Here is a 14,647-nt window from a genome sequence, read left to right as displayed (position 1 = left end):
GTATTGCACAGTGAAGGCATATGGTAGAATGGTCAGTTCCTTGCTAGTTCAAAAAAAATCTCTTCAACCCAGAAAGGGGAAAAAATATAATAATCCAGAGTATGAAACACACAAAATCAACAGTATCTTTATCTCTTTCAGGAACGTGAAGGGTCCGCAGACCACTTACGCTGCCCTGATTGCACGCGGCACCAGTGAGCAGGTCGGGGCTTGGTGGGGTGGGTCTTTTCTACGTGAATGGCCCGGCGGACCCAGGTCTTCATAATCCAATGTCTTTTCTACTGTCTTTTGGTTCTTTTTTAAATTGGTACAAAGTGTATATTCGGTCTATGAACCTGCACAGACTATTTAATCATAAACTCTACAAATAGCTTCAAAGGAAAAGGGGGAAAAAATAAGTTTTATTACATGTTTATTGTTGGCTTGAAAAAAAAAAACCAAAACAAAAAACCCACTTCCTTAGCCAGAGTTGAGAGATCCTTATAATAATCTTCCTTATCAGCTCCTGGGAAGTAAATCTCAATGGGCACCAAAAGTTAAATTCTTCTCACACTGGTTAAAAATAAAAAGATTTTAAACGAGTTTGTTTCCGTTCACAAACCTTACCCCAGCTTAAAAAAAAAAAAAAAAAAAAAAAGGAAAGAAAAAGCAAAGAAATAATCCGCTCTCCTTTCTCTTTGTCTCCTAACAGGGACCAATGACCCTGACCGTCCCGACTGCTGTCACACCACCGTCTCCACGCCCATCAACTTTGGTGTAAGGATTCGCGGTGTCACCCCCTTGTTCAGGTCTTCCTCGAACTCCAGCAGCTGCCCCATGAAGTTGAGGTTTGGGGAAATAATTGGTCGTTTGCCTTTGACGAATTTATAAGCATCAGTCATGGTCATCCGCGTGTGCTTCATCAAGTAGGCGATGACGATGGTGGCCGAGCGGGACACCCCGGCTTGGCAGTGGATCAGGAGCCCCTTCCCGCACTGGTGTGCTTCCTCTGGAGAAGGGAGAACCGCAAGAGGTGAAGGCAAGGACACAGGCAGACGGTAAGTGAATTCACTTCCCTCTGGACTTGACCAGGCCATATTTTGTTGAGGAAGAATAAACTAAAATGGTTTTACACCCAAGTATAATTTACTAGCTCACTGTATATGTACACTGAGTGGCCAGATGATTATGACCACCCATCAGTACAATGAAGTGAATTCGTTATGCAAATAATAAAACCTTGAGAGTATTTGCTTAGGAAGTTTTCAAAACTCAGTGTTTTGGGAAGTGTCAATGAAGTACTGATGGGGTGGTCATCATCATCATCTGGCCACTCCGTGTATATGTCACAACCTCCAGAGTGGGCGAAAAGCAATCGTTGCATAAATAAGAAGCTACCTTCCTGCATTTAAAGAGAAGAGCAGGTGAAGGAAGTATTCATAGTAACAGGGCACACCGCAGGTGATGGCATTGACTGACGCGAGAGCCACAACACTTAATTTCCATGTGAAGCAAGCTACCAAGTAGACCTTCCTGATCCAGGACCTTAAATTCCAATTGCCAGACTGTGTGACTTGTCAAAACTAAAGTCATTAAAGACTCTCCTTCCTGGGAGAGAGGAAAAACCAGGTCTTTATGCTGTAGAATTGCTCTGGACAGGAACTGGTATTGATAAATAAGAATGTCAGTCTTACTAAACTCAGACCAAGGTCAAAGGGACAGAAGTCACCTAGGAAGGTACCATGTTCGGCTTCTTATGGGAAAACCCTGTTGCAAAGTTAGGAAAAGACTCGTGGGTCCAGGCATGAGTGTCACCTGCATCTGCACTGGGGAGCCCTCTGCCTCCACATGGCGGCCAGTCGACACGTGGAGGAATTTCAGTGGCTCGGAACCCAGAGCAACTGGGAAAGGCCATACTTCATATGTCTCAGAGACATTAAGAAGCTCAGAGCAGCTTGTGGGCACTGCCTAACGGGTTCCTCAGGACGTGTCTAGACTAAAGGGCATCCCCAAGAAAGTGTCCACAAAGGGACACCAGTTATCAGCGGTTCTCAACCTGTGGGTCGCGACCCCTTTGGCGGTCGAACGACCCTTTCACAGGGGTCTCCTAAGACCATCCTGCATATCAGATATTTACATTATAATTCATAGTAGCAACATTACAGTTATGAAGTAACAACGAAAACAATGTTATGGTTGGGTCACAACATGAGGAACTGTATTTAAAGGGCCAGAAGGTTGGGAACCACTGAGCTAGATGACGAGCAGGAAAGGACAACAGGGTAAGGAGAGTCGTGATTTAACTGACAACTACCAAGAAAAGAAAAATCTACAGATCAGGCTTCCTTCTCACAGAAGAAGTATTTCAAGAAAGTATCTCCCTCTTTTAATGTCTTCTTTTTAGCACATACTAGGTATCAGCCGCCACACCAAGACTGGGGTGCCTGGTGGTAAGATGAGCTACAAAGCGCTGCTCTGACCACGGGTTCCACTAAACATTAGGTGAGGGACCTTGAGACTCAGTCCCTCTGAACCATGGGAATAATGCCTACGAACCAGTCTCGGTGAACATGGGTATAATATCACCCAACTCAGAAATACACTGGCATAAACCCTAAACCTAGACTCTTTTTAGTTTCTATCGGACTCCCAGTGAGTGTTACTGTGTTTATAAAACTTGCTGTGTTTTTCCTAGATCAAGACTATGACTTCAGTTTACCCAACGATGTAACAATGAAAACACGATCGTGCTACGCAGGCTGGGGCACGGAACTGTTTTCCAGGTGAAATGCTGTTTGCTATGTGTTTGTTTTTCCTTCTGCAAAAGCAGGTGAGTGAATGCCCTACAAGAACGTAGGTTGCTTTGATTGCAGTCCTCTTAGAGGAAGCACATTGCATGCTACTCGCTAAAGGAACACAATTTCCTAACTTCCCTCAACTGGAATTAAGTCAGAAAAATTGCAGCCGTAACATCATGTACCAACCAGAAAGTTCCTCATCTGCTTGATGACAACAACTCTTTCTTCCTCTGGGCTCAAGGTCTGGCTCAGATACTGGTAATAAGGAAGGTAAGGTCCCTTGGCACCACGTGTTACCAGGCAGGAATGAACGGAGCATGGTAAACACTGCCCCAGCTTATTGTAGAAAGGACCCTGAGTTCTGGTCCCTTCACTGACACTAAAACTCCGATGACCCTGGAGAAGTCCTTTTACTTTTCTGCGTTCGGTACCCACTCAGAATTTCCTTCCAGGCGGAATACTCCGTGTTCCTGCACTGAAGGCACTTTAGCAAGGAAAACAGTGGGGCAGCGAGCTGGGCAGTGGCCAGAGCTGTCGACTCTACAGCGAGTCCACCAGACCCAATTGGCTGTTGAGCCCAAGGCATTTTTCTAACGGAGGGGCACCTGACATGAGAGCATTCTTCCCGGGACACAGGCCAGTAACAAGCTGCTGCCATGTTTAGGAAAAGCACGGGGTCACCCTTTTGTGGTGATCAAGGTGAGAGTCACTTGAAAAAAATTGTTGAGGATCTGCTAGATGCCAGGTGCTCCCCAAATGATCATTTGAACGTTACCACAGTCTGAGGCTATAGAGGCAGCAAAACTAAAGGTCGAATTAGGGCTAGGCTGGCCATCGCTTCCTTTTGGAGATCAAGACCTGCTGTTACTAGAATTTTCCTCCTTGGAAACGACTCAGGCTACACACCTTGATCTTCCTACTTCAGCGAGTCTGGGGTGAACCGTCTAGGGAAATCGAGTTCCATCTCACCAACGCTCACATTCACGCCCTTTGCTACCCGATGTTTCAGACGAAGCAGGGGGAGGGAAAAACACTCCCCGCCTCCAGGCCTCTCTTCTCTGCACTGATGTGATGGGAAAGATGTTCGCCGTGGCACTGCCTCACCTCACGTACCAACTGCAAGTCCCTGAACTCAAGGTAAGGGGGCTGTGGGCGAGTCTAGTCACTATGTTTTATTTCCTGCAAGGTTCCGAGGTAGACCAGAAAGCCACAGCACCAGCTCTGTCTTGCCTTCTACCCATTCTTTTATAGAAATTAGACTCTGGAACACATCACAGCTAACCCCTGCCACTTTCTCACTGAGAACTTGAGGGTTTCCAGCTGAACACCTTCCAAGCAAGTGGAATTCCTGCCCTTTTCTATTCACCTGATGGACCCAGTACACTCGGTGGGTTATGACCTGGTTCAGATAATAGTAATAAAGAACGTAAGGTCCCTGGGCACCACGCCAGGCAGCAGAGCCCCAAAACCACACCGAGCAGCTTTCCTTTAACACCCCGACATTCATCTTGAACTTGACATCAAAGCAAAAGCCGGAGGGGAAAGGAAGGCGGAAGAGGCGAGCTCCCTGGGGGAGGTAGTTACCAATGAACTCGAAAGCCTCTTCAAAGTACTGCCGCAGGTTCTGCTTGTTGCTGTCGGTGGCCGGCAGCCGCTTGTAGTTGAACAGGCCTTTCTCATAGTGGTACAGGGGCAGGTGTGTGGTGACGTTGATGATGTAGCCGACGTTCAGCCGCTGCATGGCGTCCAGGTCTTGAGCGTCCTGCTCGTTGCCAAGGAACAGGAAGGGCAGGATGGGCGTCAGCTCCGCGTTCTCGATGTCGGGGGTGGTGGGGATGCACTGAGGTAGCACTGAGGCCGCGGAGGCGCCGCCCCCCACCTCCCGGCACTCTTGGAGCTGGAGGGAGTTGTCACAGAGGTTTTCATGGTTCTGCTTAAAACTGCTGAGTCCACCTAGAACGCAAACACAGCGAGAATGATGCCCCCAGGCCTTCAAGAGGGCAGCAGCCACCTTCCCAGTAGGAAGGAGTGGGTAGTTTGTTGTTAATTGTTTTTATAATATGTTTTTATTAATTTTACAGAGAAAGGAAGGGAGACATAGAAACATCGATGAGAAAGATCAGCATTGATCGGCTGCCTCCTGCACACCCCTCACCAATGAGGAACAAGCCCACAACTTGGGCCTGTGCCCTGACAGGGAATCAAACCGTTGACCTCCTGGTTCGTGGGTCGATGCTCAATCACAGAGCCACACCGCTCAGGTAGAAGCATGTGTTTTTTGCAGATGTATATATATTTTATAAAATAAAATTTAAGCCCTGGCCGGTTTGACTCAGTGGATAGAGCGTCGGCCTGTGGACTGAAGGGTCTCAGGTTCGATTCTGGTCAAGGGCACATGCTTGGGTTGCAGGCTTGATCCCCAGTGTGGGGCATGCAGGAGGCAGCCAATCAATGATTCTTTCTCATCATTGATGTTTATCTCTCTCCCTTCCTCTCTGAAATCAATGAAAATAAAAAATATACTAGAAAAATAAATTTTTTTAAAAGTCCATTTGGGGACTCAGGACAAGCTTTGGAGGCTGTCACGATACATGGTACTTGAGAAATGTGCTTTTTATACAAACTGGGGCATGTTCCCCTGGAAAGAGCGCCACGCAGCACCCGGCCATTCCCCCGGCAGCTAATTGCTCCTGCCGCCGGGAGCATGCTCTACATAGAACCTTGCACCTTGGGAGCCGACGGAGGCACAGCGCGATGACCTGGGGCGAGGAACCTCTGCCAGCATCTCAGCACCATGGGCGTGTGCCTGGCACCCTTGGTGAGCTCACCTCACCCACAGCGACAGCTTCCCTCCCGACCCAGCACCGTGGCCATGAGCGGGGACCTGGGAAGAACCCGTTGACCTTGGCTCTCACCCCAGTCCCGCCCCTTCCTGGTCCTGTCGCTTGCTGAAGTTCACTTCTCTGAGCCTCAGTTTCCCTACCTGTACAGTGAGGGTCAGAGCATCTACCCCCTAGTGTGAGTGGGAGCCTGGACTGAATGAATACATGTAAAGTACTCAGCACGCTGCCTGGCTCTTGGTATCATTCAGCAGGGGTTTGCTACTTCTATTACAATTATTTCTATGATTGCCCAGGCAGCAGAGAAATGCTTGGAAAAGACAAAAATACAGGGAGGGGAAAGGGGAGTTTTCCTTCTCTCTTTTTTGATATTTTCCATGTATTTCACTGACGGTTTTCAATCCTGATTTCCAGCAGGAGGCAGTGTGGGAGCAGCCCGGATCCGTGCACCCTTTTCCATCAGGAAACCTCTAGCACAAGCATGTCAAACTCACGGCCCACAACGAATATCTTTGCGGCCCAGCCAATATAACGGTAAGAAAAATTTTAGTAAAAAACTTCATAATTATTAATAACAAACTACAACGTTCGCTAATGACTGATTATTATAATTGTGTAGCATTCATTTCCCTTACGCGCAGGCACACCATTTCTCTCCACTAACACTGGCAGCAAATATTTTAGCAGCCGATGGCCGCGTCCTTAGTCTTGGACTGGTTTGTTTGGTGTGCACAATGGGAAATATTTTGCTTTTGGACAACAGGAAAAATAGGTTTATCTGCCTTATGCTTATTAATTTGTGCAGTTATTCAGTGTCTGGTAAGTTAACGTTCAAGGAAAAATATTTTTATTAAAATGTTCTATTATTTTATGTTAACAATGACTCATTTATTTCAGCTCTTTGTATTTGGCATGTCTCTATCGAAATAAACCTACATTTCTATGAAAATTAAAGCTTTTGTTTTTTTGCGGCCCACAGACACTTAGACCTTATTTGGCCCGTGTCAGCCTTTGAATTTGACATGCTTGATGTACACCTTTAGCTAGCTTAAGGCTCTGTTCTGCCTCCTAAGTGTTATGGGTCTCGTGTAAAAAGCTGAAAAGCGTACCAGTTTCTCCATTTTTAAAATGCAGGCCTGCCCCTCAACCGCAGGAGCGTTACCCATGAGAGTGTAGCTGAAGGAAATCAGCCGCATACGTAAGATGTTTACTACGGCATTGTCTATTTTATAGAAAAGGCCAAGATTAAAACAATTTTAAGGGAAGAGCTAATATAATCACCCAATGAAATGCTATGTAGCCACTCAAGGTTGTGAAAAAAGAGGAAAACGAAGAGAATGTTTGTTTGATATTAAATGAAAAAAAGGCAATTCAAAAACATCCACCATACATGGTGAGCAAAAGTTGAAGGACTATGCAAAAAAAAGAATACTTGTTTAAGCAAACTATGATCCAGAAAGTTCCTAACTTAAAGTTTCCTTTCATATTTGTTTGTTGTATCACACACGTGGATAAGCCCAAAGGATTATTATGAGGGTCATATTATACAATATACAAGGAAGGGCTATAGCACCAAATCAGCTCTAATTCAAACCAAACAAACAGATGCACTCTGGCTTTTCCTTTGCAAAGAGGAAGGTGTTGGAAATCTCCAGTAAGCTGAAAGCTACCCAAACACAGCCTCCCTGGTTTCAGGAGGTAAAACAGGAAACAAGAGTGTGAACAGGATGTGGCTGTGGCGAAACAAGGACAGGAAGTCTATCTGTCCACTGGCCTCCCGTATGCCCTTCAAGGCTCATCTTTAGCGACCACAGCAGGAAGCGCCAGACTGTAACAGGGATCCAGTGTCGGGGCTGTTCACAGCCAGCGCACGTGGACTTGGCCATGTACACCAGGGAGGTCACATGTTCAGGTCTGGCAATGACCCCAAGCATATGCCGAAGGGTAATATCAGGATCGCTTCACTCCTCTGTCAGGGTCAAGCCTCGCTCTTCTTTTTGCAAAGAAAAGCAAGGGCTATCACTTCACTTTAATTGATTTTGAGAATTAAACGCTGCCCTTACATATTATTATTCTGCTATGAAATCATGGGGGGGAGTTTATCTGGGCTCAAAGGGATCATTTTTAAAGTAGACAGAAGGAATGGAAAACCCGAAACACTTCGCTAGTGAAAGCATTTAAAGACACTGAAATTACCCACTGCCCACATCACCAGCTCCACAAAAGAGACGAAAGGATATTTAAACCTGCCCAGCTTTGGCCCCTACCAAGTCCACGTAGACAGTTCCACAGATTCCGGGATGGGAACCTCCTTCACTTTTTTTCCCCCCCGAAGAAAAAGACAGTTGTGACACTTTTCCATATTCAATGAGAGGAAAGAACTAAAACGAATTCAATAGAAGTTTCTAAGGGGGTAGGGGCAGAAAACCAGAACGCTCTCATCTTACGTAGGGTACTCAAGCTGTAATTTGTCTCAAAAGCGGCTGGTTAAAAAAAATGGGCGCCAGCAAACCCCCCACGCAGAAGAAAGCAGCCCGGAGCTTTTTAAAATTCTGTCTCTACACCTCCTTTCCCAATGACATCAGCTGGGGGCTCCCCACCTGCCCAGTTGCCATAGCAGTTACACAAAGACATACAATGACATCAGTTGGCATGATATCAACTCTTTGAGTGCAAACAATACAAGAAGGAGGACTTTGTTTAAGGCCTTTGGTGCAACTGTGGTCTGGGGAGGCAGTGATGTAATACGCTAACAGGTGGCATAGGCCTTCCATGTGCCTAATGGGGGGAGGAGGGAGAGAATTCGAGACAGACAGACACAGAGAGATCCGAATCACAGGGGGGCTCATGTGCAAAATTCTGGGCATGCTGTATGTTTAAGCCATGTGGGAACCGGCTCGGGGAATATGTGGAGACGGAATGGACAGAAAAGGAAAGAGTGGAGTTCAAAGGTGTTCGCTGCAGAAGAAAATTCGCACTGGAGGGAGGGAAGAAATTGTCTCCCGTCCGAGTGCTAGTCTGATGATCAACTCGGGCAAGAGCTCCCAGGAAGGGCTGTCCCCGGGATGGTGCTTAAAGCAAAAGGAACCGGTGTGATGGCCGTGGTGGTTTCAGAGCGATGTCTGTAGGGACCAGAGCTGTCTTCCCTTGGGAGGTGGAATTAGAAGCTGGGGAGGAGGGAAGGAAAGGAGTGAGGCTAGCGAGGTTTTCTCTTCCAAACCCTGTCCCCTACCTGACCCCATCCTATCCCCTAGAGGCCAGCTGACCGCCCCCGTTCTGCGGAGCTGTGATGAGTGCATACTCAGCGAGGAGCTGGGTCATTTCACACTTGTTCTTGCTAAATGAGAACATTACAACATGATCAGCAACACTGAAGCAGAGCGGGGCGGCTGGTGCGTAGGTGCGGGGGTTAGAGGCAGACAGGCCAGGCTGCGACTGTGATTCTGCCTCAGAGGAGCTGTGCGGCCTGGTACAATCACTTTCCCCCAGTAGGCCTCAGTTTACTGCTCTGTAGAGTGGGTGTATTATCATCTACCCACGGAGCCTGGTACCGGAAGCCCAGGTAACTCTGTTGCTATGTCACCAGGCGCTGGATAAGTTAGGTCTTATTACCCCAATGTCACCAGTCGCCCCATCTCCCTCCCGTTCACCCATGCGCACCGCAGTCCCGGGGGCCCCACATGCGGGCAGCGATGCCGAGGCCAGGCTGCCTGGGCTGCATCCCGAACACTAGCCACGCCGTCACCTGTACAGGCTTCTCGCCTCTTGGTGCCTCAGTTTCCCCACCTGGGGAACAGGGACAGCAGGAGCACCTGCCTCCCACTACCGTTTGGTTAATAAGTAGCAAGCCCTTCGAAACCACCGCTAGCACATTTTTAAAGCACATGTTTTTGCAATACTTGGGGAAACTACCCTTTTAAAGATCTAAAAAAGACTGCTTCAGATAAAGGCTGTGAATGAGAAGTAGGCCAATGTCTAGAGATTTTCCTCTGAAAATTGTCTTCAAAAGAAAGCAGGAGCCAAAGCTTACACGACGCGCTCCCACAGAAAGCAGCAGCTCTCTGTTCCTTAATGCCTGCGCCGCACTTCGCCAGCCAGAGCATCCCGAGCGAGGCTGGGCACGTCTGGGTTCCAGGCCTTCCCCGTGGAGGGAGGACTGAGGGTTTTAATCTTTTTTAAATTCCCCAATTACCGTTCATAATCATTGCTCTCTAGTATTGCAGGTTACAGCGTAGTGGTTAGACAATCACATAGGACTTTTTAAAAAATATATTGATTTCAGAGAGGAAGGGAGAAGAAGAGGGAGAGAGATGGAAACATCAATGATGAGAGAGAATCGCTGATCAGCTGCCTCCCGCATGCCCTGCACTAGGGATCGAGCCTGAAACCCAGGCATGTGCCCTGACCGGGAACTGAACCGTGACCTCCTGGTTCACAGGTTGATGCTCAACCACTGAGCCACGCCGGCCGGGCAGACTGAATGTCTTAAACGCCACTGCTCCCCTCCCCTCCCCATCCTCCGAGTCCTCGCCAGGCTGACCACGTTAGGCACCGACTGTGTGTAGTGACCGGAGCAAATAGTTTCCAGGCCCGAGCAGCAGCACTGGGCGACGCATTTCCAACCCTTATCTCAAAACTAGCTTCTCTGCCACAACGCGTTGGGGCAGCACGTGGATGCTGAGTGGCAAGGAAGAACACCCAGCCCCCCAAAGACTAATACACACCCAGCCCTAAAGGGACACACACACCCAGCCCCTAAAGAGACACACACACCCAACCCCTAAAGAGACACACACACCCAGCCCCTAAGGAGACACACACACCCAGCCCCTAAGGAGACACACACACCCAGCCCCAGCCCCTAAAGAGACACACACACCCAGCCCCTAAGGAGGACACACACACCCAGCCCCTAAGGAGACACACACACCCAGCCCCAGCCCCTAAAGAGACACACACACCCAGCCCCTAAAGAGACACACACACCCAGCCCCTAAGGAGACACACACACCCAGCCCCTATGGAGACACACACACCCAGACCCTAAAGCGACACACACACCCAGCCCCTAAAGAGACACACACACCCAGCCCCTATAGAGACACACACACCCAGCCCCTAAAGAGACACACACACCCAGCCCCTAAAGAGACACACACACCCAGCCCCTAAGGAGACACACACACCCAGCCCCTAAGGAGACACACACACCCAGCCCCTATAGAGACACACACACCCAGCCCCTAAAGAGACACACACCCAGCCCCTAAAGAGACACACACACCCAGCCCCTAAAGACACACACACACCCAGCCCCTAAAGAGACACACACACCCAGCCCTAAAGGGACACACACACCCAGCCCCTAAAGAGACACACTCACCCAGACCCTAAAGAGACACACACACCCAGCCCCTAAAGAGACACACTCACCCAGCCCCTAAGGAGACACACACACCCAGCCCCTAAAGAGACACACACACCCAGCCCCTAAAGAGACACACTCACCCAGCCCCTAAGGAGACACACACACCCAGCCCCTAAGGAGACACACACACCCAGCCCCAGCCCCTAAAGAGACACACACATCCAGCCCCTAAAGAGACACACACACCCAGCCCCTAAGGAGACACACACACCCAGCCCCAGCCCCTAAAGAGACACACACACCCAGCCCCTAAAGAGACACACTCACCCAGCCCCTAAAGAGACACACTCACCCAGACCCTAAAGAGACACACACACCCAGACCCTAAAGAGACACACACACCCAGCCCCTAAAGAGACACACACACCCAGACCCTAAAGACACACACACACACCCAGCCCCTAAAGACACACACACCCAGCCCCTAAAGAGACACACTCACCCAGACCCTAAAGAGACACACACACCCAGCCCCTAAAGAGACACACACACCCAGACCCTAAAGAGACACACACACCCAGACCCTAAAGACACACACACACCCAGCCCCTAAAGACACACACACCCAGCCCCTAAAGAGACACACACACCCAGCCCCTAAAGAGACACACTCACCCAGACCCTAAAGAGACACACACACCCAGCCCCTAAGGAGACACACACACCCAGCCCCTATAGAGACACACACACCCAGCCCCTAAGGAGACACACACACCCAGACCCTAAGGAGACACACACACCCGGCCCCTAAAGAGACACACACACCCAGCTCCTAAGGAGACACACACACCCAGCCTCTAAAGAGACACACACACCCAGCCCTAAAGGGACACACACACCCAGCCCCTAAAGAGACACACTCACCCAGACCCTAAAGAGACACACACACCCAGACCCTAAAGAGACACACACACCCAGCCCCTAAAGAGACACACACACCCAGACCCTAAAGACACACACACACCCAGCCCCTAAAGACACACACACCCAGCCCCTAAAGAGACACACTCACCCAGACCCTAAAGAGACACACACACCCAGCCCCTAAAGAGACACACACACCCAGACCCTAAAGAGACACACACACCCAGACCCTAAAGACACACACACCCAGCCCCTAAAGACACACACACCCAGCCCCTAAAGAGACACACACACCCAGACCCTAAAGAGACACACACACCCAGACCCTAAAGAGACACACTCACCCAGACCCTAAAGAGACACACACACCCAGACCCTAAAGAGACACACACACCCAGACCCTAAAGAGACACACACACCCAGCCCCTAAAGAGACACACACACCCAGCCCCTAAAGAGACACACACACCCAGCCCCTAAAGACACACACACCCAGCCCCTAAAGACACACACACCCAGCCCCTAAAGACACACACACCCAGCCCCTAAAGAGACACACACACCCAGCCCCTAAAGAGACACACACACCCAGACCCTAAAGAGACCACACACCCAGCCCCTAAAGACACACACACCCAGCCCCTAAAGAGACACACACACCCAGACCCTAAAGAGACACACACACCCAGCCCCTAAAGAGAAACACGGAGCCCACAATCGCCCGTGTCCCCGCCCGGAGGTCAGTGGGTGGCAGTCCCTGTGGAGCCCTGGGTCTGGAGGGAAGCCTCTCTGTGCCCATGCGTGTGGCTGTTCTGGCTACTGCGCCCCCGGAGGCAGAACAGCCCGTGTGATGTGATTCAGAAGCAGTGCCCTGGGTGGCAGATTGAAGAGACCACAGCCACATGGGGGACCGTGAGAGAATTCCCTCTCCCAACGGCGACGGGCAGCGCTGTTGCACGCCCGCGGTGTCCAGCAATGTAACGCAAACTCTCCCTGAAGGTCAGCGAGTGGAATTCACACCCAGAGATGTGGCAGGGGACTGAAAGGAAACTTCTAGAAGCTTGCTGCAAGCGTACGTACTGACCACCCGTTTGCTGCCTCGTTTTTCTTACTGGGTGACTAGTCTTTTAAGGTAAAGTGGCCCTTGGATGACAGCGGTCAAGAACAAGGACTCTGGAGCCCGGCTCAGTGTGGCTCAGTGGTTGAGCGTCAACCTATGCACCAAGAGGTCACGGTTGGATTTCTCTCTCTCTGTCTCTCCCCGTCCCAGCAGCTTTTGCTCCTTACTAGTCCTATAATAAAAGGCTAATATGAAAATTGTCCCCTCAACTGGAAGTTTGATCAGGAGGTGGGGCCGGCCAGCCAACTGCCCACGGCCCCTCCCCCTGGCCAACCCCGCCCCCAACTGCCCCAATTGGGGGGCAGAGAGGGCGGGCTGGCCTGACCCCACCCTTGCACGAATTCGTGCACCGGGCCTCGAGTCTTTGTATAATTTACAATATGGTTTCAGCTAGATTTTTGGTTCTGTGTACTTCTACAACTGCTTTCGTTCATTAACTCGTTCAGGGGGCTCTTGTTTCTTATGTTTTACAATATACTGCTCCCTTCTTTGATGGATAAAATCTTTGTCACACACCCAATAGAAATAATTTTTCAAAAAATTCCTGCCTAAATAGTTACCTCAAAAAAGTGAACGGAGCAATGATCTCAGAATGGTGACATACAAAAATGAAGCTTTAATGACATGCCTTCCAGGGAAAGCTGGTCCCAGCATGCTTCTGCCCAGCCCACCCCTCCCTGGCAGCTCAGAAGCTGCCTGGGGCGCACACAGGAGCCCACTGCGGAACTGGTGCAGAAAGGCCCGGGGGTTCAATCCCAGCCTGGAAGTGGCTCAGCGGCTCCCAAAGGCAGCATCTGGGACCCCACGAAGCAGGCGACCCCTAACACCCCTTCCCATCCTCCCGGCCGTAGGGCTGTCACGGGTGACGTGTCCAGGGGGACGGCCTGTGTCTTTAAATCTGTGACCTCATGTATTTACATTAGAACAGAAAGCACTGCCAGAAGCAACAGCTGATGACAGTCGTGTAATTTTCCACCAAGACAACAATCAAGCGGCTTTGTGTGGTTTTCGTGAACAGATGACATTATGTGAGCAGGATTCAAAGGGGAGGATCTCAGAGTCCCCCCCAGGAACTCCCCCAGATTGTGCAGAAGTCACTGTGCCTTCAAGGAAGAGCCCTCCTGCCCCCCCCTCAGCAGGCCAGCATGTCCCTCCTGTGTCCCTCCCTCCCTCCCTCCGATCCTAAACCCTTCCCAAGTGTAAGGGAGAAAACAAGACTCGGGAGTTCTGCCTCGAGTCCATTTGATGCTTGAATTTCCATCAAATCCACAGAGTATCTTTCAAACCTATTTTTAAAGGGTCGAGGGTGGTTTGGGAGAGTGGCCAAGCTCCCTTCCCTTCCCCCAACACACGATTCATTAGGCCTGTGAGTGCAGAAACCCCGTCTTTCCATCCACCCTCCCCGTTCAGGCTCCGACAGGTTTCAGTGAGAACCACCTACAGGGCAGAGGTGGGCATCAGGGACTTCCCCCCGTCACTCCCTGTGCCCGAGGGCCAGGGTGACGTTCTCCATCTCTGGCCTCGCCTGGACGGGCCACGGCCACACACACACACACACACACACACACACACACACACACCGTCCCTGTTGAGGGGCCAGCCTGTGGGCGTCATTGTC

The 14,647-nt window shown here is 50.1% G+C and overlaps 1 protein-coding gene across 3 annotated transcripts in view; it reads right to left on the bottom strand.

The window, feature by feature from the left end:
- Positions 1 to 423: 423 nt before the first annotated feature.
- Positions 424 to 14,647, bottom strand: part of DUSP10 (dual specificity phosphatase 10) — a 72,623-nt gene continuing 58,399 nt past the window's right edge. For all 3 annotated transcript variants that reach the window (XM_036354870.1, XM_036354869.1, XM_036354872.1), the window contains exons 3-4: positions 4,362 to 4,730; positions 424 to 988 (exon numbers count right to left, since the gene is read on the bottom strand). In XM_036354870.1, the coding sequence (XP_036210763.1) occupies positions 723 to 988; positions 4,362 to 4,730 (635 nt within the window). In that variant the 3' untranslated portion in view covers positions 424 to 722. The remainder of the gene's footprint in view (positions 989 to 4,361; positions 4,731 to 14,647) is intronic.

The sequence above is a fragment of the Myotis myotis genome, unplaced genomic scaffold (genome assembly GCF_014108235.1).
Source record: "Myotis myotis isolate mMyoMyo1 unplaced genomic scaffold, mMyoMyo1.p scaffold_m19_p_21, whole genome shotgun sequence".
Taxonomy (NCBI): Eukaryota; Metazoa; Chordata; class Mammalia; order Chiroptera; family Vespertilionidae; genus Myotis; species Myotis myotis.
This window is presented reverse-complemented; position numbering and strand designations above follow the sequence as displayed.